A 24,779-nucleotide genomic window follows, 5' to 3' on the forward strand; every position below is an offset into this window, starting at 1 on the left:
GCAGTAAAGAAAGTGAATGGTATGTTAGCTTTCATTGCAAAAGGATTTGAGTATAGGAGCAGGGAGGTTCTACTGCAGTTGTACAGGGTCTTGGTGAGACCACACCTGGAGTATTGCGTACAGTTTTGGTCTCCAAATCTGAGGAAGGACATTATTGCCATAGAGGGAGTGCAGAGACGGTTCACCAGACTGATTCCTGGGATGTCAGGACTGTCTTATGAAGAAAGACTGGATAGACTTGGTTTATACTCTCTAGAATTTAGAAGATTGAGAGGGGATCTTATAGAAACTTACAAAATTCTTAAGGGGTTGGACAGGCTAGATGCAGGAAGATTGTTCCCGATGTTGGGGAAGTCCAGGACAAGGGGTCACAGCTTAAGGATAAGGGGGAAATCCTTTAAAACCAAGATGAGAAGAACTTTTTCACACAGAGAGTGGTGAATCTCTGGAACTCTCTGCCACAGAGGGTAGTTGAGGCCAGTTCATTGGCTATATTTAAGAGGGAGTTAGATGTGGCTAAGGGGATCGGGGGGTATGGAGAGAAGGCAGGTACGGGATACTGAGTTGGATGATCAGCCATGATCATATTGAATGGCGGTGCAGGCTCGAAGGGCCAAATGGCCTACTCCTGCACCTAATTTCTATGTTTCTATGCTGACCTACTACGACTAAACCTACGAGTAAAAAAAGTATTGATTTTTTCCATGGCGACCTATTTTTACTCGTGGGCATTTTTCAACGTTGAAAAATACGCAGCGACCTAGCTAAAGCCTCGGGTACACGGGGACTACTCTCGAGCATGAAGGAGAGTTACATAGACCTACGACCTTGTGTCGACCATGCTGCGATTATGTGTTGAGGGCAAACTAGCCAGAACTCACGGATTAGGTCCCTAAGTGGGACAGCCCCTTTTGCCCTCAACTCATACTTGCAGCATGGTCGACATGAGGTCCTAGGAGGTCTTTGTAACTCTCCTTCATGCTCGAGAGTAGTCCCCGCGTACTCGAGGCCTCAGCTAGGTTGCAGCGTATTTTTCAACATGCTGAAAAATGCCCGCGAGTAAAAAAAGGTCGCCATGGAAAAAATAGATTTTTTTTTTTTACTTGTAGGGTTAGTCGAAGTAGGTCGTAGTAGGTTGACATGTTATTCGTAGGTAATCGAGGGTAGTCAAAGGTAGTGGAAGGTAGTCATAGATAGTCTTCAACATAGTCGAAGGGAGGTCAAAGGAGGTCGTCTTCACTCTCCACTATTCGATGTCCAATTTTCCTGAAGCTAGTCTTCAACATAGTCGAAGGAGGTCTTCTACAGAGTAGAAGGAGGTCTTCAACATGACACTTTTTCAAACTCTTCTAAACTCGCCAATTAGGTCGCTGCAGTGGGACAGGCCCTTAAGATTATTATAAACTCATAGCATAGTACCAAGTTGAAATGCAAATTCTTGGTGTTGGAGCTTTATTTTTTGATTGATTATTTGTCATTTAATGTTAATAGGGGTAGTATATTACATATAGTATATAGTATATTATAGTATAGCAGGAGGGCTGTGATTGGAAACTAAATATTCCAGGATTTCGTTGCTTCAGGTGTGATAGAATTGGAGGGGCAAGAGTTGGAGGTGTTGCATTGCTTATCAGGGAAGATATTACAGCAGTGCTTTGGCAGGATAGATTAGAGGGCTCGTCTAGGGAGGCTATTTGGATGGAACTGAGAAATGGGAAAGGGGTAGCAACACTTATAGGGGTGTATTATAGACCGCCAAATGGGGAGTGAGAATTGGAAGAGCAAATATGTAAGGAGATTGCAGATATTAATAGTAAGCACAAGGTAATGATTGTGGGAGATTTCAATTTTCCACACATAGACTGGGAAACACATTCTGTAAATGGGCTGGATGGGTTGGAGTTTGTAAAATGTGTGCAGGATAGTTTTTTGCAACAATACATAGAAGTACCTACTAGAGAAGGGGCGGTACTGGACCTCCTGTTAGGAAATGAGATGGGTCAGGTGGCAGAGGTATGCGTTGGGGAACAGTTTGGGTCCAGTGATCACAATGCCATTAGTTTCAATATAATTATGGAGAGGGACAAAACTGGACCTAGGGTTGAGATTTTTGATTGGAGAAAGGCTAACTTTGAGGAGATGCGAAAGGATTTGCGAAAGGATTTAAAAGGAGTAAATTGGGACAGTTTGTTTTATGGGAAAGATGTGGAAGAGAAATGGAGTACATTTAAAGGTGAAATTTTAAGAGTACAGAATCTTTATGTCCCTGTTCGATTGAAAGGAAATCATAAAAATTGTAAAGAGCCATGGTTTTCAAGGGAAATTGGACACTTGGTTCGGAAAAACAGGGAGATGTACAATAATTATAGGCAGCATGGAGTAAATGAGGTGCTTGAGGAGTATAAAAAATGTAAAAAGAATCTTAAGAAAGAAATTAGAAAAGCTAAAAGAAGATATGAGGTTGCTTTGGCAAGTAAGGTAAAAGTAAATCCGAAGGGTTTCTACCGCTATATTAATAGCAAAAGGATAACGAGGGATAAAATTGGTCCATTAGAGAGTCAGAGTGGACAACTATCTGCAGAGCCAAAAGAGATGGGGGAGATATTGAACAGTTTCTTTTCTTCGGTATTCACCAAGGAGAAGGATATTGAATTATGTGAGGTAAGGGAAACAAGTAGAATAGCTATGGAAACTATGAGGATCAAAGAAGAGGAAGTACTGACACTTTTGAGAAATATAAAAGTGGATAAGTCTCCAGGTCCGGACAGGATATTCCCTAGGACATTGAGGGAAGTTAGTGTAGAAATAGCAGGGGTTATGGCAGAAATATTTCAAATGTCATTAGAAACGGGAATAGTGCCGGAGGATTGGCGTACTGCGCATGTTGTTCCATTGTTTAAAAAGGGGTCTAAGAGTAAACCTAGCAATTATAGACCTGTTAGTTTGACGTCAGTGGTGGGCAAATTAATGGAAAGAATACTTAGAGATAATATATATAAGCATCTGGATAAACAGGGTCTGATTAGGAACAGTCAACATGGATTTGTGCCTGGAAGGTCATGTTTAACTAATCTTCTTGAATTTTTTGAAGATGTTCCTCGGGAAATTGATGAGGGTAAAGCAGTGGATGTTGTGTATATGGACTTCAGTAAGGCCTTTGACAAGGTTCCTCATGGAAGGTTGGTTAAGAAGGTTCAATGGTTGGGTATTAATGGTGGAGTAGCAAGATGGATTCAACAGTGGCTGAATGGGAGATGCCAGAGAGTAATGGCGGATGGTTGTTTGTCAGGTTGGAGGCCAGTGATGAGTGGGGTGCCACAGGGATCTGTGTTGGGTCCACTGTTGTTTGTCATGTACATCAATGATCTGGATGATGGTGTGGTAAATTGGATTAGTAAGTATGCAGATGATACTAAGATAGGTGGGGTTGCGGGTAATGAAGTAGAGTTTCAAAGTCTACAGAGAGATTTATGCCAGTTGGAAGAGTGGGCTGAAAGATGGCAGATGGAGTTTAATGCTGATAAGTGTGAGGTGCTACATCTTGGCAGGACAAATCAAAATAGGACGTACATGGTAAATGGTAGGGAATTGAAGAATGTAGGTGAACAGAGGGATCTGGGAATAACTGTGCAGAGTTCCCTGAAAGTGGAATCTCATGTAGATAGGGTGGTAAAGAAAGCTTTTGGTGTGCTGGCCTTTATAAATCAGAGCATTGAGTATAGAAGTTGGGATGTAATGTTAAAATTGTACAAGGCATTGGTGAGGCCAATTCTGGAGTATGGTGTACAATTTTGGTGGCCTAATTATAGGAAGGATGTCAACAAAATAGAGAGAGTACAGAGGAGATTTACTAGAATGTTGCCTGGGTTTCAGCAACTAAGTTACAGAGAAAGGTTGAACAAGTTAGGGCTTTATTCTTTGGAGCGCAGAAGGTTAAGGGGGGACTTGATAGAGGTTTTTTAAAATGATGAGAGGGATAGACAGAGTTGACGTGGAAAAGCTTTTCCCACTGAGAGTAGGGAAGATTCAAACAAGGGGACATGACATGAGAATTATGGGACTGAAGTTTAGGGGTAACATGAGGGGGAACTTCTTTACTCAGAGAGTGGTAGCTGTGTGGAATGAGCTTCCAGTGAAGGTGGTGGAGGCAGGTTCGTTTTTATCATTTAAAAATAAATTGGATAGTTATATGGATGGGAAGGGAATGGAGGGTTATGGTCTGAGCGCAGGTATATGGGACTAGGGGAGATTATGTGTTCGGCACGGACTAGAAGGGTCGAGATGGCCTGTTTCCGTGCTGTAATTGTTATATGGTTATATTTGTATTTGTGAGTTGCCATTGTCACTTTGGTCATTTGAACTGATTATTAGGCATTTTTAAATATTGAAAAAGTTTACAAATTATTTGATTGTGCAAATTTGTTTTAGGAAAACTATCCAGATTTTCATTTGCCTTTAGGAATTCAGCGGCAGTTGCATTACATCTCAGAGCTGCATGTAGTTGCTCTTATCATTGTACCTCTTACTAATGTGAATGGGTCTCGGGTATCAAATGTTTCAAGATCATTGAAAGACAGCTTCGGTGAGGAACATGACCTTCGTCCTTTGTTAAAAGCAGCTTCAAGATATGGTATGTTGTATGTGCAATCTATACTGATGTCCTATTTTTGTAGGGCCTTTACTGAATTATTATAATTCTATTTTTAATATTGCCTTGTAGGTATTAAGATTATCTTTGATCTTACCCCATCGGTCGCAACTCATGAAAAAGATTTTTGGGCTAATGTTAACAGTGAAGCTGACGTTATGGACCATTTATTGGTAACAAAGAACATTTAAAAATTAACTTTTTCCATTTAATTATAATTTATGGCAACAATAAATGTCCAAATGATTCTGGAAACTTCTCTAGGCAGAATTTAATTACTGGTTCAAACATGGAGTGGATGGAATATTCATCAAAATGAAAACTTTCAGTTTGCAACAAATCGAGGTAAGAGTTATTTTGTAATAATTAAGTTAAATTAAGATTCTTCCTTTTGACCTTTTCTGTCAAGTAGAGCTGGAAGTTCTAAAGTGCACTGAATGTTATGCTGCTCGGGGACCCCTGTCACTTTCTGCCAAAGTTTCATAAGGGTTTTTGTTACATCAAAACGTACACAAAGTTATGCTCACCATTGTTACGAATCCCCAACACTTATATTTTCAGAACTTGCACATGAAGTTGGCATAAGTTTTAAAGGCAGGAGAGATTGGATAACATGTGGTTGTTTTCTGATCACAGGAAACTAAGGGGGGGGATCTGATAGATGTACTCAAAATTATGAGAGGGCTAGATGGTAACAAACCTTTTTCATGGCAGAGGTGTCTAGGACCAGAGAGTATAAATTAAAGATAAGGAATAAGAGGTTTGGAGGGAACAGGAATGTTTTTTTTACACAAAGGGTGGTGACAATCTGGTGGTTACATACTGCCAGATTATATGGTGAAGGGAGATACTTTCACAACATTTGAAAAGCATCTGGATGGGTTTTTGTTGTTAAATAGGATTAGCGTAGATAGGTACTTGATGGTTGGCATAGACATGGTGAGCTGATGGGCTGTTTCTGTGCTCAATGATTCTAAGTCAAAGATTCTCAGTGAGAACTAGCATTTCAAGGAATGGTTTTGATTCTGATTACCTTATGCAAGAAGCGATGGATATGGGAATGGGTATATTTTTTTCTCTGGCAGACATTGTGGCATCAGAGTTGAGCATTTAGGAGAGTCATCAGAATGATTGATCTGTTCCCGCAAAATTAACTTCTCACCCCATCACACAGATACATGTATCTCCCAATACGCACTACCAATACACACATGATCTTACCTTCTCCTTCGGTCCCCTCTACTAATTTTTCCCCCTTCAAGTAATCCCCCAGAAACTTTTCCTTCTGTCCCACCTTTCCAAACTTCCTCTCCTCATTAGGTTTTCTCTCTCTGATATCCCACACATCCTCATGCTGTTCAAGATTCTCCGTTTACTCTCAGTCACTGACTCTCTAACAGGGTGAGGGTAACCCTTGTTCTCCTTTTCAACTGCTGCCATTTGCCCTCTTCAGTGCAGTTCCCTGGTTGTGAATGCTTTTTGATTGCCAACTGAATCGTTTCCATCTCCCTCTGGGTTGCAGCAACTGCTCTCCAGCTCCAACTGCTAGCCTCAAAATCCTCACTCCACAACAAATGTTTTATGATCTCCGGGCATTTTCCATAATCCAGTCCTTGTGCACTGCACCATGCTTGCAGCCAATCACCAACTCTTCCTCCTCCTGAGCCTCTCCAGAAAACTTCCAGAATTACACTGAGTTTAGACAAATGCAGCAAAGACCATACTTACACAGTAAATCATCATTTTAACCGAATCCTTTATAATAGATTGCGGATATAGCAGACGAACCTGCCGACTCACCCCCGGCTCATGCTGTCTCCATTGCCATTCAGAGCTCCGACTTCCAACATCACCCCTGACTTGGAAGGTGCACCAGTGAGCCCTTCCTCACCCACCGCGTGGTTTGGTGACATGTCTGTTGTTGTGGCTCATGTTGTAACCCCAGGGGACAGAGCTTTCTTCTGCCCACCAGTACCATCAGGATGGTGCTCGTTCACCATGGGGTTCCCTCCCCTTTCATCTGCTGCAGCTTCTTGCTTTCAGCAGAGGCTTTGGCTGCTGTTCGCTCAACTGCCACCACCAACTCCTCTTCCCATTACTCTGATAATTCACCCCCACCCCACAACCTTCTCCTTTTCACCCGGAGTCGCCGACATACTCCACCATGGAAGCGGCTGCTAGTGAGAGGAGAGGGAGCCCCACAGTGACTGAGCGTTTCTTGCCATGGGCAGCAGCCCAAAGAAAGAGCTGATGACCAGGGGCTACAACGTGAGCCACTTGAACCAGTGAAGAAGGGCTCACTGGCACAGACCAGTGGCATCAGTGCCTAACTTGCACGTGTGTTGTTAACTAAGTTGAAACAACACAAGGTGCTGGAGTAACTCAGCAGACTTAATCACTGAAGAAGGGTCCCAACGTCACAAATCCATGTTCTTCAGCGGTGATCCTGGCACGCTGAGTTACTCCAGCACTTTATGTATTAACCACCATCTGCAGTTCTTTGTTTCAACTACATACAATGATAATAACTTACTCAGTTATAGCAGACAATCGGCAATAACGAACACCATTCCACCCCTGTGGTCCGCTATAACAAGGGTTTATTGTATTTGAATTTTATCTGTTGGATACTAAATTGACAATTTTATAATCATTGCTGAAAACAAATGTTCAGCCCCATAATATTTCTTGGCTCCTCATTAGCTCAGGTTTTTACATTTTCTTGGACGTACCTTTGTTTTCAAGTCTATACTTCTACTGTGTTCTGAAAATAAATTGAAACATCTGGAGAAGCTAGAAGTCTGAAATAATGCAAAAAATGTTGGAAACACTCATAGCAGCATCTATGGAAAGAGTATTAGAATTAATGTTTCAGGTCTATTTATACCTTGCTAGTGTACAGAAACGTACCTAATCACAATTTAAACCATTCTCATCCAACAGGTAACGATTTTCACTCACACAATGGTTTCATTCTCCTTGATATTTCAGGTTTAAAATCCTTGTCCTTATCTTGAAAACCTTCTGACCTTGTCGATGGAAAGAGAGTAGAGCACAGGAGAAAGGATGAAGTGAAAGTAGATAAAAATAACTGATGGACTAAGAAAATAATGCTACCTTGACAATCCTGCTTATGGATCTTGGGCGCAAAATAGAAGCAATCTTTGCAGGTCTGAGTGACTACAAGGCTCAATCTATGGAGGAAAATTCCCCCAGGAAATTAGTGCAGTAACTAGGCCACAATGGCCTGATGCTCACTGGTTACGTCATGGTCCAGAATCTATGATCCATGTGAGATGTGGAGGAGAACTTTAAGGTTGGCATTGCTGGAAGAAAGAGGCAATAAATTCTAGAACTGAGCCAATTACTATGTAGGTTCTAATGGTATGGAATGAGGTGTAAACTTGTGCTTGTTGATTTGGACCGTTATTCCTTCTGTGTCAGAGTGCTGAGTCCCGATATTAGGTTCTAGTCACTCGCCCTTATCTCTAGGTAGAGGGTTAAGGGTAGCCACATACATAATCATATCTGAGTGAAAAGGGAGGGGCCAGATCCCAAGGAAGTCTTATGGGACTTAATCAAACAGGGGTAAGGAAGTCTTCTGATAACTACAGGTGCACAACCTTTTATCCGAAAGCCTTGGGACCAGACACTTTTCGTAATTCGGAATTTTTCGGCTTTCGGAACGGAAGATTTTTAGCGTCGATTTTAACGGCTGGCTCATTGGTAGAGTGCTCGCCTCATATCCGCAAGGTCGCGAGTTTGCGCCTCGATCCCGGCAGTTACTCAATCGCGAGTTTGAGTCTTCAATGTAGTTTTTTCTTGTAGAATAGGAGAGAATAGGGAGGGTTAGGCTGGGATCATTCTCTGCGAGATGATCTTAGTGTGGGAGACGAGTGTAGGAGAGGTGTACTGACTGTGTGGGCAGAACTTTGGAAGTAATTGCCCACCATTCTCAAAAGCCGCTGTGTCTCCCTGTTCCTGGAACAGCACGATACCCCCCTCCCCCTCCAACTCCAGAGGAACCCGCTCCCTGATGGGCCGCTACGGCGACAAGTGGCAGTTCGCCCACAGCCCGAGCTGCGCCACCCCAAGAACAAGACGTACCTTGCACACCATCAGCTTCTGCCCCTATGGGGAGCGTGTTCCTCTGGAGTTGGAGCGGGGCTGGGCTGGAATTGCTGATCTGGGATTTCCGTGCTTGCAGTGGGCCTGGGGTTCGGTGTCCCGATGAGGGGGCGCAGCTCGGGCTGTGGGCGAACTGCCACGTGTCGCCGTAGCGGCCCATCGGGGAGCGGCTTCTGGTGGTCCTGACGTCTCCGGCCAGTTTGCAGTTTTCCTCTGGAGTTGGAACTGGGCTGGGCTGCTGCTGGCTGTGGGTCTCTGGGATCTCCGTGCTTGCAGTGGGCCTGGGGGTCAGTGTACCGTTGGTCCTGACGTCTCCGGTGACTGGCACTGACCTGCTGGCATCGCCGACGTGAAGACAGTGCAAAGCCCCCGCGCCGGTGCAATGGGCGGGGAGCTGGAGAGGGGAGGGAAGGGGTCACACACATGGCCGGGAAGCAGAGGGGTGTAGGTGGGGTGAAACTGAAGGGAGCGACAATCTGCTGCTGCCTGCCCGCTGAGTTTAAAAAGTTCCCACGCAAGACTCACGATACACAGTGTATCGTGAGTCTACCGTGGGAACTTTTTAACTCAGCGGGCAGGCAGCAGCAGATTGTCAATTATTAACCCTCCCGCGCAATATACCCTCACCTTCTCTTTTATGAATGGGGATTTAGTTCCCCTTTCTTCGAGGACCGACCGGAGGTTCCGCTGTCACCTCTGCGGGCCGCCCTCGGTGAACGTCTTCAAGGACCTTTCTTCAAGGACCGAAAAAATGTCCGCTATTCGGAACTTTTCGTTATTTGGAATTTTGGATAAAAGGTTGTGCACCTGTACCTAATTTTCCCTTCCCGCTAATGAATTAGTAAAATACCCCTAAAAAGCAAGAGACTAGCAAGGGCATCATTTGTAGTCTGTATTGGAATTCAGTGTAGGTCAACAGCAGTAACTTAGTATCACTATCATAAATTTCCAGCTACTTCATCCTTCCGGAATCAGAGGGAATATTCCCTCATAATTTCACAATATTCAGTTCCATTGGCAATTCCTCAGAAATTAATGTAGTCCATTCCTGTATTTGGCAAGAAGTAGATGACATTGAGGCATACGACTGACTCTTGTATTCAATGGACTGTCAAGACCAAAGAGTTGTCAACATTTATTGTCCATTTATCCAGTATTTTCTCTTTTAGTAATAATTTTTTTTTAAAATGTAATTATTATTTAAAAGATTGGTTTCTAAACTGTTTACGACGTAGAACAGTACAGCACAGAAATGGGCCCTTCAGCCCACAATGCTTCCACCTAACATGATGTCGATCTGAACTGATCTTATCTGCCTGAAGATGATCCCTTTATTCCATGCACTTGCATTTGCCTATCTAAAAGTCTCTTAAATGCCACTATCACATCTGTCTCCACCACCACTGCTGGCAATGCATTCCAAGCCCCTCTGTGTAAACAATACTTGCCCCGCACATCTCCATTAAACTTCCCCCTATCACCTTATAGCTAAACCCTCTTGTGTTGGACATTTCCACTCTGGGAAAAAGGTTCCGGCTGTATACCCTATCTGTGCCTCTCATAATTTTATATACTTCAATCAAGTCTCAGTGAGAACAATCCAAGTCTATCCAACATCTTTCTGTGTCTGAAACTCTCTAATCCAGGCAGCATTCTGGTAAACCTCTTCCGCACCCTCACCAAACCTTCCATATAACCATATAACCATATAACAATTACAGCACGGAAACAGGCCATCTGGGCCCTACAAGTGCATGCCGAACAAATTTTTTTCCCCTTAGTCCCACCTGCCTGCACTCATACCATAACCCTCCATTCCCTTCTCATCCATATGCCTATCCAATTTATTTTTAAATGATACCAATGAACCTGCCTCCACCACTTCCACTGGGAGCTCATTCCACACCGCCACCACTCTCTGCGTAAAGAAGTTCCCCCTCATATTACCCCTAAACTTCTGTCCCTTAATTCTGAAGTCATGTCCTCTTGTTTGAATCTTCCCTATTCTCAAAGGGAAAAGCTTGTCCACATCAACTCTGTCTATCCCTCTCATCATTTTAAAGACCTCTATCAGGTCCCCCCTTAACCTTCTGCGCTCCAGAGAATAAAGACCTAACTTATTCAACCTATCTCTGTAACTTAGTTGTTGAAACCCAGGCAACATTCTAGTAAATCTCCTCTGTACTCTCTCTATTTTGTTGACATCCTTCCTATAATTGGGCGACCAAAATTGTACACCATACTCCAGATTTGGTCTCATCAATGCCTTGTACAATTTTAACATTACATCCCAGCTTCTATACTCAATGCTCTGATTTATAAAGGCTAGCATACCAAAAGCTTTCTTTACCACCCTATCTATATGAGATTCCACCTTCAAGGAACTATGCACGGTTATACCCAGATCCCTCTGTTCAACTGTATTCTTCAATTCCCTACCATTTACCATGTACGTCCTATTTTGATTTGTCCTGCCAAGGTGTAGCACCTCACATTTATCAGCATTAAACTCCATCTGCCATCTTTCAACCCATTTTTCCAAATGGCCTAAATCACTCTGTAGACTTTGGAAATCCTCTTCATTATCCACAACACCCCCTATCTTGGTATCATCTGCATACTTACTAATCCAATTTACCACACCTTCATCCAGATCATTGATGTACATGACAAACAACAAAGGACCCAACACAGATCCCTGAGGCACCCCACTAGTCACCTGCCTCCAACCCGATAAACAGCCATCCACCATTACCCTCTGGCTTCTCCAATTCAGCCACTGTTGAATCCATCTTGCTATTCTTGCATTTATACCCAACAGTTGAACCTTCTTAACCAACCTTCCATGAGGAACCTTGTCAAAGGCCTTACTAAAGTCCATATAGACAACATCCACTGCTTTACCCTCGTCAATTTCCCTAGTAACCTCTTCAAAAAATTCAAGAAGATTAGTCAAACATGACCTTCCAGGCACAAATCCATGTTGACTGTTCCTAATCAGACCCTGTTTATCTAGATGCTTATATATATATATATATATATATATATATATATATATGCTTCCATATATTTCCTGCAAAGGGCCGACCCGAACTGCATGTAATACTCCAAATGCAATCTAACCAAAGTCTTATCGAGCTGCTTCATGTATTCAATGCCCCAACCAATGAAGGCAAGTATACAATTTGCCTTGTTTACCACCCTACCTACTTGTGCTGCCATCTTTAGTGAGTTATGAATTTGGACTCCAAGATCCCTCTGCACATCAATGCTGTTAAGAGTCTTGTTAGTAATAGCAATGTTACAAGATTTTGAGATTTTAAAAATCAAGTCTGCAATTTATCCCATCAGATAAAACATAAAACAAAGTTCAATTTGACACCTAATTCATTTTCATATCTTCAGTATTAAAAATGTTATGGCCATTTTCATACTCTGAAATTAGCATCTTGTTCCCTATTGCTTTTCTATTGACTTAACTCAAAAGCTGTGATCGAGGGCAGTCAAAAGCCCATAACTTTCTTAAAAATTAAGAGAACTGAAAGAAATGTTCAGCTATTGTGGATTGAAGCATTCTGAAACAAATATGAAACAATCTTACTTGGATGACCTGAAATTAAAGCATATAATGAGTTAGTTACCTAATTGTAGCTAATTACAAAATTCAATTACTAGATCTAAACATCTATCCATTTCTTAAGAAGTTAACATTTTAAAATAGCCTAAGTGTCCAAATAACATTCACACAAGAATTCACAATATAACATGATTTTTAAATCTCATTGTCATGAATTTATAGGCCAAATGGAAGGAATTTAGTCGTTTTAGTCTCTTCCTTCGGGGGGATGTGACTTTTTCTTGTTGTGTCCCCCGCCTCCGTCTGCGCTGAGGCCTAATGGCGGACCTGGCGGCCCCGGGGCTGTGGCGGCGTTCCAGCGGCGGCGGCGGCTCGACTTGGAGCCGTGGCGGCGTTCCGGCGGCGCGGCTTCGGTGCTGTGGCGGCGTTCCGCCGACGGTGGCGGCCCGACTTCGTAGACTCGGCCGCGGGCCCAGTGGACGACATCTTCGGGTGCTCGCAGGTCCCAGATCAGTGACCTGTTTTTTCCGGAGCTCCCGCAATCACAGCTTCGTCCGCTGGACTGGAGGCAGCTTCGGCAGCTTCGACCACCCCGGGCCGCGGAGTTTGAACTGGCCTGTTCGTGGAGCTGGCTTCAGCCACAGGACTTGCTTACCATCACCTGGCGGGGTCACAACATCGGAGGCCTGGAACGCCTCAGCGCAGAGGGAGAACAAGGAGGGAAGAGACAAAGACAAAGATTTATGCCTTCCATCACAGTGAGGAGGTCCCTGGTGAACTCACTGTGGTGGATGTTAAATTTGTGTTTATTGTGCGTTTTTGGTAGTTTTATTATATGTATGACTGCAGGCACGAAATTTTGTTCAGACCGAAAGGTCTGAATGACAATCAAGGATACTTTGGCTTTGACTTTGACTTTATTTCCCGTAAATTAATGGCCATTTTAATCATTTTGTGAATGGGTTTTTGTGGAACGCGATCGATAGGAACGGTGCGGTTTGCGGTGCCGGTTCGTATGGCGCCTTAATCACATTTTCGCAAAGTGAAATTTTGATTAAAGTCATTGCTAAGAAGCAAGTTTATATGTAAAATAAACGACTTACCTTGCTTTGTCCCGTACGTGAGATCCGTTCCGTTGCCTGCGTTGACGGCGTTAGAAGTCGCTTTTCATTTTACTCCAGCGCTGAAATTGTCCCGCTGTTTAAAAAAAAAAATTCAGAGAACGGCAGGCAAAACAAATTTTCAGCGTCAGGTAGAAGCCCGAGAAAATATATCTCGGACAGGCAGGAGAAAACAGCATTTTAATCCCGCCCCCCTCCTCAAAGGCGCCAAAGTCGCGCCCCGCTGTTAGGGACACCTGCAACAGATGTAATCAATCTCCTGCCAACCATAGCCATATGTTTTGGTCTTGCCCTAAGCTAGCAGACTTTTGGAGGAGTGCTTTCGACTTGATAAGCAGAGCCTACGGCCAGACTATTCCTCCAAACCCACTGTCAGCCATTTTCGGTACCCCTTCCAACACCAACCTCTCTGTTGCGGTGAAACGGGTTCTAGCTTTTACAACCTTGTTAGCCCGGAGACTGATCTTGCTTAACTGGAGGCTCACCTGTCCCCCGACACACACCCGATGGATTAAGGAGGTGCTTTACAATTTCAAACTTGAAAAACTTAGGTTCTCTCTCAAAGGCTCTACCAAGACATTCCTAGATACTTGGAACTTGTTAACTCTCTCAACTTGTCCCCGGACTCGGAAGAGGACTGAGTGCTCTCCACCATTGTTCTGCTCTACTGCAGCTGCTCTCCCTTAACCCCCCCCCCCCCTTATTTATTTAATTACTTACTTATTTACTTTTTTAGTTTTTTTTTTCTTTTTTTTTCTTTTTTTTTTTTTTTCTTTTTTTTTTAGTACTTTTTGTTTCTTTTATCTTACCATATTTGTGTGGATGTGTATGTATGTAAGTGTTGTTTGTCCCCATTTGATTCCGACCTGATTCGGGTGGGTTGAAGGTGGGTAAGGGTAAAGGCTTTGAGGTTCGCTTACATACTGTTGCACAATTATGCCTTGACTGTCACTGTCTGTTATCATTGTATGTATGCAAATTGCTGTGAAATTCAAATAAAAAGATTTAAATCAAAGTCGCGCACACGGCCAGTGACAGAACTGCAATGCTGCTGAAGGTAAGTATTGTAACATACCTACTAGTAACGGTTTACTCTTTCTTTGCATGTAACCACCCACGGTGCAACATGTCACACTTGCTCAGGTTAAACTCCATCTATTATTCCGCCCATTTCTGCAGCTGATCTATATCCCCCTGTATCTTTTGACAGCCTTCCTTACTGTCTGTAATTCCTCCAATGTTGGTGTTTTTCGCAATCCTATTCACCAACCCATTTACATTTACTTCTAGGTATAACTAACAGTGAGATCTCAGCACTGATTGTTGCGGTATTCCACTGGCTCACAGCTCCTCCAGCTAGAATATCTGCCTTCCACTACAATCCTCTGTTCTATGAATAAACTAGTTCTGAATCCATACAACCAGGTCAAGTGAATCCCTTACATCTTAATCTTCTGCATCAACCTACCATGAGGGACTTTATCAAAAGCTTTACTACAATCCATGCATACAACATCCACTGCCCTACCTTCATCAATCTCCTTTGTCATCTCCTCAGAAAAAACAATTAACTTTGTGAGTTACGACGTGTCATGTACAAAGCCATGCTGGCTATCCCTAATTAGTCCATTCTCTTCCAAAGCGGAGTAAATCCATTCTCAAAGAAATATCTCCGATAACTTCCCTACCACTGATGAGGCTCAGGGCCTAAAGTTCACTGGATTCTTTCTAATTACTTTCCTGAACAAAGGACCAACTTTGGCCACTCTCCAGTCTTCCGGGCATACGCCAGTGACTAAAGAAGAAACAAAGATCCTCACAAAGGACCGTGCAATCTCTCTTGCCTCACTCAATAACCTGGGATAGATCCCATCAGGTCCTCGGGGCATATTCACCTTAACATCCTTCAAGAGCCTCAGAACCACTTCTTTCTCTATCTCAAACTGCTTAAGCATATTTGTATTCTCTACATTGATCTCACTGTCCTCCAAGTCCTTCGCTGTGGTGAATACAGATGCAAAATACGTGTTTGGCGTCTCACCTGCATCCTCCGACTCTAAGCATCGATTCCCTCCTTTATCTTTGAATGGTCCTCATACCTTCTACCTGATCCTCTTATTTTTAGCATGCATTTAAAAAGCCTTGGGACTTTCCTTAAGCTGACACATCAATTACATTCCATGGCCCCCTTTGGCCCTTCTAATCACTCACTTGAGTTATTTCCTATTGTTCATAGGGCAAGTCTGATACCACCTTCTTAAATCTGACATACGCTTAATTTTGTTTCCTGACTAAGTTTACAACTTCCTTGAGCATTCACAGTTTCCTTACCTTGCCGTCCTTCTCCCTCCTCCTTACTGGAACATGCTGATCAACTGGCCTTTAAACGACTCTCGCATGTCTCTGTGGACTAACCCAGTGACAACTGACCCCAATTGAAATTTGGGCAGTCATATGGTTAGCAATGGTTTAGAGAGATGTGGGCCAAAGCCAAGCAAATGAGATCGATTCAGGTGGGCAAGTTGGTCGGCATGAATGAGTTTGGCCAAAGGGCCTGTTTCAGTTATGTACGATTATGTCTCATGGTCTTGCAGGCTGAATAAAATATTTCAGAGGTTTGATACAACATTCTAGGGAATCTTCTCTCACCTAGAAGATGCTTCAGCACTGCTGAATCATGTGATATCAATCATTGTTTTTCCAGCTGTTACTTTCATACTATTTCTCCATGTCCTCGTACCTCGGTCCCATACCCACCAAGCACCTAGCTCCTCGTGGAACTCTTCATCCTTCTTCCAATACATCTCCAATTTTAATAGCTACCTCATAAGTTCTATTCCCAAGTTGTCTTTTCAGAAGGCCAAGTACTTTTTCTGGCAGCAAGGAGCCTGCTGTTCACTCTTTCAAATCAAAACTGCAAGAATTGTGTGCTTATTTTAAGTACACATAAGGTGTTACTTGCATAAAAGGATACCCCCAAAAAAGAAATTGAACAGTTACCAATGAATTAAGTGTTCTTTTGTGTGAATGTTCATTAGGAAACCACAACTCTCAGTCTGGTCAGAATCTCAATGACAATCAATGACTATTGCATTATTCTGGTGAGCACCAAAGATCAATGCATGTTGAAGGAAGCAGCGGATTTTAAAGTAGCAACAGTTGCCTGGTTATATTTTAATACAACAACCACCTTCCAGATAGCATTGTGTGCAATGTTGTTGGTCACCTGACAGGCATAAGCATGAAATATAAATAAATGGCATACAGTGAAATGCATTTAGCACATTTGACTGCCCAATATACTCTGAACAAAATTAGATGATAATGAAATCAATGGCTTCAGACATTCTTGGGGTGGGTGATATCACAAGTGTAATTAGCAACATTGTATAGCACTGAATCTGCAAAGTCATCAGGGGTGTCCTCAGAGTGAAACAGGACCTGCCAATGCCTCGTTGGCCACTTAGCATCCCGACTTCTGCCACCACCCCTGACTTGGAAAGTGCACCAGGGAGCCCTTTTTCATTCACCCCACAGTCCGATAGACGCAGCTATTGCAGCTCACGTTGTGGCCACATGGGGATAACACATTCTTCAGGATGCTGCCGCTGACAAGACACTCTCAGTCACAGTGGGGCTCTCTCTCGTCCCACCTGCTGCTGCTTCTTTCTATCGGGCGTCGCTTTGTCAGCTACCCGCTCAACTTTCGCCGCCGCCTCTTCCTCCTTCCATCACTCTGTCCACTCGGCTTCTCTCCCCCCTCCACTACCGCCCCCTCCTCCTCCTCCCCCGGATTCACCAACATACTCCACACTGGAGCGGCAGCAGCTGAGAGGAGGTGGACGCCCACAAGACGGAGTGAGGAGGCCTGAAGAAAGCCCTGTCAACAGAGGCTAAAACATGAACTCCAAGAACAGAGGTGTCAAGGGAGCTTACGGTGGATAAAGAATTGCTCGCCGGTGCAGACCAGCGGCATTGCTGTCTAGTTTTAAGATGAAACGTCACAAAGTGCTGCAGTAAAGGGCCTGGCCCACTTGCTGATTTTTTCGGCAGCAAGACAGACCGACGTGAAGCTCACCGTTTGACCTGTTTTTACAAAATGTTAAATGGTCAGCTCGACATAGACTACAAGACCTACACCAAACCCAAACCAATTAGGAGCAGACGAGGGCACTCGATCCAATTTGTGATCCCAGCTACAAAGACAGATGTATACAACACTTCGTTCTTGCCCCGCACAATTAAAGCATGGAATAATCTCCACCCAACTATAGTTACCCAACCAGATGCAACTAAATTTAAAGTAGCTCTTTCTTCCCAATAACCCTTTCTGGCTTAAGCCCTCCCTTCACCACCTCCAGTTTAAATTCCATTTGGAATATTTTGGAGGACCAAGAAACCAAGAACCAAGAACTGCTGACGTAATATCAGTGTCGCCAAAAGATTTTGATCATTTCAAAATACAGCGGCGACAAAAAAAATGTTGCGACACTTGAAAAAACACTGCATGCCATACGTCATCACGCCGTGTCACGCCACATCACACCACATCACACCACAAATTTTTTGGTGACCTGATACGTCAGTCAATGATGCCGGCAGTCGCCTAAAAAATCGTCAAGTGGGACAGGCCCTTAACTGAGCAGACTGAATCGGTCTGAAGAAGGGTCCTGATGTCACCTTTCCATGTTCACCAGCAATGCTACCTGAAAGTGCAGCGTAGGTTACAAGGTTAATGGCGACACTGTCATATGCAGAAAGAATGAAGCAGCTGGGCTTGTACACTCTGGAGTTTAGAAGGATGAGAGGAGATCTTATTGAAACATATAAGATTGTTCAGGGTTTGGACACGCTGGAGGCAGGAAACATGTTCCCGATGTTGGGGGAGTCCAGAACCAGGGGCCACAGTTTAAGAATAAGGGATAAGCCATTTAGAATGGAGACGAAGAAACACTTTTTCTCACAGAGAGTTGTGAGTCTGTGGAATTCTCTGCCACAGAGGGCTGTGGAGGCAGGTTTTCTGGATGCTATTAAGAGCGAGCTGGATAGGGCTCTTAAAGATAGCGGAGTCAGGGGATATGGGGAAAAGGCAGGAACGGGCTACTGATTGGGTATGATCAGCCATGATCACATTGAATGGCAGTGCTGGCTCGAAGGGCCGAATGGCCTACTCCTGCACCTATTGTCTATTGTCTATTGACCCATTAAGTTACTCCAGCATTTTGGGTCCTTTTATCCATTAACCATCATCTTCAGTTAGTTTTTTCAACTACATACAATGCTAATATCTTTAGGGGCGGCATGGTACATTCTCCCTGTGACCGCATGGGTTTTCTCTGGGTACTCTGGTTTCCTCCCACCTTCCAAAGACATGCAGGTTTGTAGTTTAATTGACATTTATAAATTGTCCCTAGTGTGTAGGATGGAACTAATGTATGAGTGATCATTGGTCGGCGTGGACTCAGTGGACTGAAGGGCTGGTATCCCTAAACCAAAGTAAACTTTTGTTACAACGGACAATCGGCAATAGCAGCCACCATTCTCTTCCCCCCCCCCATGGTCCATTGTAACAAGAGTTTACTATACAGCAGTTTAGTTTAGAGATACAGTATGGAAACTAGTTCTGCTTTATTCCACGTTCTCATCTACGCACCAGGGGCATTTTTACAAAGGCCAATTAATCTACAAACATGCACGTCTTTGGGATGTGGGAGGAAACCAGAGCATCCAGAGGAAACCCACCCAATCAGAGAGAATGTGCAAACCCCTCATAAGACAGCACCTAAGGTCAGGATCGAATGTAGGTCTCTAGTGCTGAGAGGTAAGAGCTCTACCAGCTGCACCACTGTCCACAGGTTTCTACACTAGATAAACAGCACGTTTCTTACTATTAGTCTAATATTAATAATCAAGGAATTCCACTCTGTCAACATACCTGGCTCATGACAATATATAACACTGTGCCTAATACCCAGGCAGCAATCTGCCCTCCTTTATAATATTCTATCATTAATTTCCTAAACTAAGCCATCAAGTTACAGACTGTCCATTGGCAGATGAGCTATCCCCTGATGGCAGAATTATTATAATCTGTGGATCATTCTAGCACCTTTATGAAAGCTTTAGCTAAGTATTCAGAGTGCCCATGCACTGCTGCCTGCTCCACAACCTATCGTGACTTGACTTTACCATTACCTAATTATTCATCTTTACCAAAAGTGATACGGAAACACAGGTTGGTTAATTGACCGATAAAAGGAAGGTAACCCTTTAAATGAAGCGAGTATAGTGAGAGTGGCCATAGTGGGAGTGAACAGTGGGGCGAGGAGGCATCTGTGAGAGTTATTGCAGGATTAGTCTTGGTCTATCACTTCCTGTTTGGTCAGAGTGCTACTTGGCCCATGTAAGGTGTAAAGCATGTAATGTAAAACACTTTGGTCAACAAGAGTTGTTTTTTAAATGTGCTATATAAATAAATGTGACTTCACTAAGGTGGGATGGAAGCTACTGCAGTAGAGTGCTCGACCTTTGAGGATGTGGGAACTCAGGAAGAACCCGAGGACTACATCTGCAGGTGGTGCGTCCAGGTGCAGCTCCTTAAAAATTGCATTAGGGAACTGGAGCTACAGCTGGACAACCTTAGGCTCATCCAAGAGAGTGAGGAAGTCATAGATAGGAGTTATCAAGAGGTGGTCACATCTAAGTTGCACACAGAATAGATGGATGACCATCAGGGTAGAGAGTAGGAAAATAATTCAGGAATCCCCTATGGCAATTCATCTCCAAAACAGGCATACCATTTTTGATGCTGTTGAGGGGGATGACTGTGCTGGGCAGAGCATCAGTAGCCAGATCTGTGGCATCGGGCCTGGCTCAGAGGCACAACGGGGTAGGGTGATGTCAGGCAGACCAATAGTGTTTGGGTCTCAATAGATAGGGGGATAAATAGGAGATCCTGTGGCAGCAAACAGGACTCCAGTAAAGTCTGGTGCATCCCTGGTGCCAGGATCCAGGATCAGATCAGATCAGAATGCTTTATTGTCATTGCATGTGTCACATACAACGAGATTACTGTGTCTCTCCATTTAAAAGAACTTCAAACATTCACATACTCATACTTTTTACACTCCCTCCCTCCCCAAACTCACCCATGGATTCACATTTACATAAATTAACATTCTCCCACCCGCCCCTCCTTCCCCATAACCCGCTCCCGAGTTCAGTTCCAAGATTGCTGATGGGTAAAAGCTGTTCTTGAGTCTGGCAGTGCGTGACATTAGCGACCTGTACCTTTTTCCTGAGGGCAGCAGTGTGAAAAGGTGGTGACAAGGATGTGTAATGTCTTTCACGATATTATAGGTCCTGCTGCGGCATCTGGAGTGGTAAATGTCCTCCAGAGGGGGCAGGGGGAGTCCAATGATACCCTGGGCAGTTTTTATCACCCTCTGGAGAGCTGCTCTGTCAGCTGCTGAACAGTTCCCAAACCAGGCAGTTATGCAGTAAGTCAGTATACTTTCTACCGAACAGCGGTAGAAAGACTCCAGCAGTTTAGCAGACAGATGGGCCTTCCTCAGTGTTCTGAGGAAGTAAAGTCTCTGTTGCGCCTTTTTTACAACTACAGCAGAGTTCACAGACCATTTAAGAACCTCACTGATGTTGATCTCCAGAAAGTTAAAACTAGGCACCCTCTCCACCTCCTCGTCCCCTATCTCCAGTGGCCTGAGCTCCGCTCTATGTCACCTGAAATCAGTGATGATCTCCTTTGTCTTTTTAGTGTTCAGAGAGAGATTGTTGTGAGCACACCACTCAGAAAGTCTGTGCACCTCCTCTCTATAGGCGACCTCGTTTCCATTTGGGATGAGCCCCACCACGGTTGTATCGTCCTATTACGGGGTGATGGGGCAAGCAGTCATGTGTGTATAGGGCGTAGAGGAGCGGACTGAGCACACAGCCCTGCGGTGCTCCTGTGCTGAAGGTTAGGGATGTTGAGGTGTAGGGTCCAAGTCTCACCGTCTGTGGGCGTTCACTGAGAAAGTCCAATATCCACCGACACAGTTGACTACTGAGGCCAAGGTCTAGCATTTTTGTGATCAGCTTGCTGGGTATGATTGTATTAAAAGCTGAGCTGTAATCAACAAAAAGCATCCTGACATATGACCCCTTCTCCTCTAGGTGTTGTAGTGCAGCATGGAGGACAGTGTTTATGGCATCCTCTGTAGATCTGTCAGCCCTATATGCATACTGGTGTGGGTCGAGTGAGGGGGGGAGGGGGGGGGAGAGATAATTTAAGGTGACCTAGGACCAGCCTTTCAAAGCACTTGGAGACTACAGATGTAAGAGCAACAGGCCTGTAGTCATTGAGGGAGTTGATGTTTGTCTGCTTGGGCACCGGGATGATAGTGGTGGTTTTCAGGCACGTTGGCACGGAGGAGTGTGCTAGGGAAAGATTACAAATGTCTATGAATACCCCAGCGAGCTGGTGAGCACAGTCCCGGAGCACCCTGCCTGGGATCTCATCCGGGCCAGCAGCCTTACTAGCATTAACAGTTCTCAGGGCCCGCTTTACCTCCTCTAACTGGAGGGTAAGTGGCTGGTCAGCAGGGTCCAGTTGGAGAGAGGTTCTTTCATTCAGACCTCTCTCGAAACGGGCAAAAAAGTGGTTGAGCTCCTCTGCCAGCGATGTATTTGCAGCTATCGGTGGATCCCTGCTGCCCCTGAGGTTTGTTAGGTGATGTATTCCCTGCCACATGCGTGCTGTATCACTGGAGGTGAAATGGTCCTCGATCTTCTCCTTGTAGGACATTTTAGCTGATTTAATGCCCCGCTTAAGATTGTGTCTGGCAGCGCTGTACAGTTCTTTGTTGCCAGATTTGTGGGCCAAGTCCCGCTCCTTCAGAAGACGCTGGACCTCCGTAGTCATCCATGGTTTCCTGTTCGGAAAGACACGGATGCACTTGTTGATGGTGACACATTCCACACAACATCTGATGTAGAAGAGTACTGCTGCAGCGTACTCTTCTAGGTCCTGGTTATAAAATAGACTCCAGTCTGTGCTCTGAAAGCAGTCCTGCAGCAGTCCTGCAGTTGTAAGGTTGCATCCTCTGGCCAAGTTTTAATGATCCTGGTAGTGGGTTTCTGCTTTCTACTGATGGGGATGTAGGCTGGGATTAACAACAATGACTGGTGGTCCGACTGTCCAAGGGGGGTGGGGGGGAGGGGTAGGCTCTGTAACCTTTAGGAATGTTAGAATAAACACAGTCTAGTGTGTTTTCCCCTCGAGTTGGGCATTTAACATGTTGCACAAACCGTGGCAGTACTTTCTTTAAGTTGGTGTGATTAAAGTCACCAGCCACGATAAAAACCCCATCAGGATGTGAGTTCTGTTGTTTGTTGATCGCATTTAGCAGGTAGCCCAGTGCTACATTAGCTTTAGCCTCCGGAGCTAAGTACACGGCTGTAATAAAAACCACAGAAAACTCTCTTGGGAGATGGTAGGGTCTGCATTTAACTACCATCATTTCTAGGTCTGGTGAGCAATGTCTCTCAGTAACAGTAGCATCCGTAGTCCAGTTAATGTTCATAAAAACAACCAGGCCCCCCCCCCCCGCTTTGTTTACCTGAGGCTTTGGTTCTGTCGCTGCAGTGAGTAGCCTGGCCCGCTAGCTCGATAGCAGCATCAGGTATTCCAGGATGGAGCCAGGTCTCACTGATTATCAGAACACAACTATCCTGGATAGCTGATTGTGATGAAAAACAGAGTCTTAGTTCGTCCATCTTGTTGTTAAGAGACCTGGCGTGGAGACAAAGAGGCTGGGGAGTGGTGGTCTGTGCGGATTCCTCTTTAGCCGAGTTAGCACGCTGGCTCAATGCCCTCGCTTCTGTTTGCAGTCTCTCCGTCTCCTGCGGTGACTGCTGGGGGAGGTTATCCATGGGGACCCCGGTGCTCTGCTGATCTCTGCTGGAATCTCGTGTGTATGTTGGAAAGTTGGAAACAAGTTGTTGCGTCTTTCCAATAAAAGTTAGCGATTCTCGGGTGAAGCGAATCGTGTTTGGACTACCCTGGCACAATCCCCACCAAACAAACAGAGGTAAGAGGAAAAAACAGTTCAATCTAGGAGAGCTCACAGCCACAGCGTCCTGGCGAGCAGCCATCTTGGTGAAATCAGGATGTCTTGGAGTGGCTGCAGAACAGTCTCAAGGGGGAGGGGGAGCAGCCAGAAGTAATTGTGCACTTTGGCATAAATGACATAGGTAGGAAAAGGGATGGGTCCTGCAGAGTGAATTAAGCAAAAGGTTAAAATGCAGAACCTTGCAGGTGGTAAACTTTGGATTACTATCGATGCCATGTGCAAGTGAGGGTAGCAATAAGACGATAAGGCAGATGGATGCATGGAATAATTTGTTAGATTTCGTGTGATCCATGCATTTCGTTGTCTCTGTACTGTACACTGACAATGACAATTAAAATTGAATCTGAATCTGAATCTGAATCTAGATGCATCCAAGAAGGTTTCCTTATATGATATGTGGATAGTCCGACTTAAGGAGGGAACATACTGGACCTTGTATTGGGAAACTAGCATGGCCAGCATAGTGAGGTAGCTATTAAAATTGGAGAAGTATTGGAAGAAGGGATAAGAATTCCATGAGGAGCTAGGTGGGTGTTGTAATGTATTCATATATATTCATGTATGTGCTAATGGGTTGGTGTTATATATAAGTAGGGAATGTTGGGTAATAAATCTCTCTTGTGATCCAGGCAGCCTGCGTGTAAGTTGTTATTCATTCTGCTGTCAATATAACAAAATTGGCGACGAGGATGGGATAGAGTTTGTGAACTCATCCTTTAAATACAGTACAGGATTGTTTTACAACACGCAGTATTGTTTAACAGTTTAAACAGTAAATACAGAGTTGTGTCGCTGTTGTTTGCGAGCTGGACATGAGAAGCCTGCAGATCCGTCTATGCAGGGGACTGTAGTTTAAAACAGCAGCTGGATAAATCGGCGAGAGTTTGTCAGGCTATCTCTATGTTGTGTCTACATGGCAAGATGTCGTCCATGGGAGTGTATAACATTTTAGACTGGGTTTTGTTTTTGTCGAATTCCTCAAGCTGAATAGTCTTTGTATAGCTAAGTTTTAGTTGAATTGTTACACCAGAACAGACAGCAATTTGGGGTTTTTGAAAGGACCTTTTATTTTTTTTAAAAGCGAACGAAACGATGGCAGCGTCCACGGGCTACATTGGAAACCTTGGCACTTTTGACAAGAGTAGAGAGCCGTTCAGCTCCTATACGGAGAGAGC

At 44.2% G+C, this 24,779-nt stretch overlaps 1 protein-coding gene across 1 annotated transcript in view; it reads left to right on the forward strand.

Annotated features, from left to right (window-relative positions):
- LOC129699650 (neutral and basic amino acid transport protein rBAT-like) overlaps window positions 1-24,779 on the forward strand; it is a 114,563-nt gene that overhangs the window by 27,119 nt on the left and 62,665 nt on the right. The window contains exons 2-4 of the mRNA XM_055639626.1: window positions 4,460-4,630; window positions 4,721-4,821; window positions 4,913-4,993. Coding sequence (XP_055495601.1) covers window positions 4,460-4,630; window positions 4,721-4,821; window positions 4,913-4,993 — 353 coding nt within the window. The remainder of the gene's footprint in view (window positions 1-4,459; window positions 4,631-4,720; window positions 4,822-4,912; window positions 4,994-24,779) is intronic.

The sequence above is a fragment of the Leucoraja erinacea genome, chromosome 8 (genome assembly GCF_028641065.1).
Source record: "Leucoraja erinacea ecotype New England chromosome 8, Leri_hhj_1, whole genome shotgun sequence".
NCBI lineage: Eukaryota > Metazoa > Chordata > Chondrichthyes > Rajiformes > Rajidae > Leucoraja > Leucoraja erinaceus.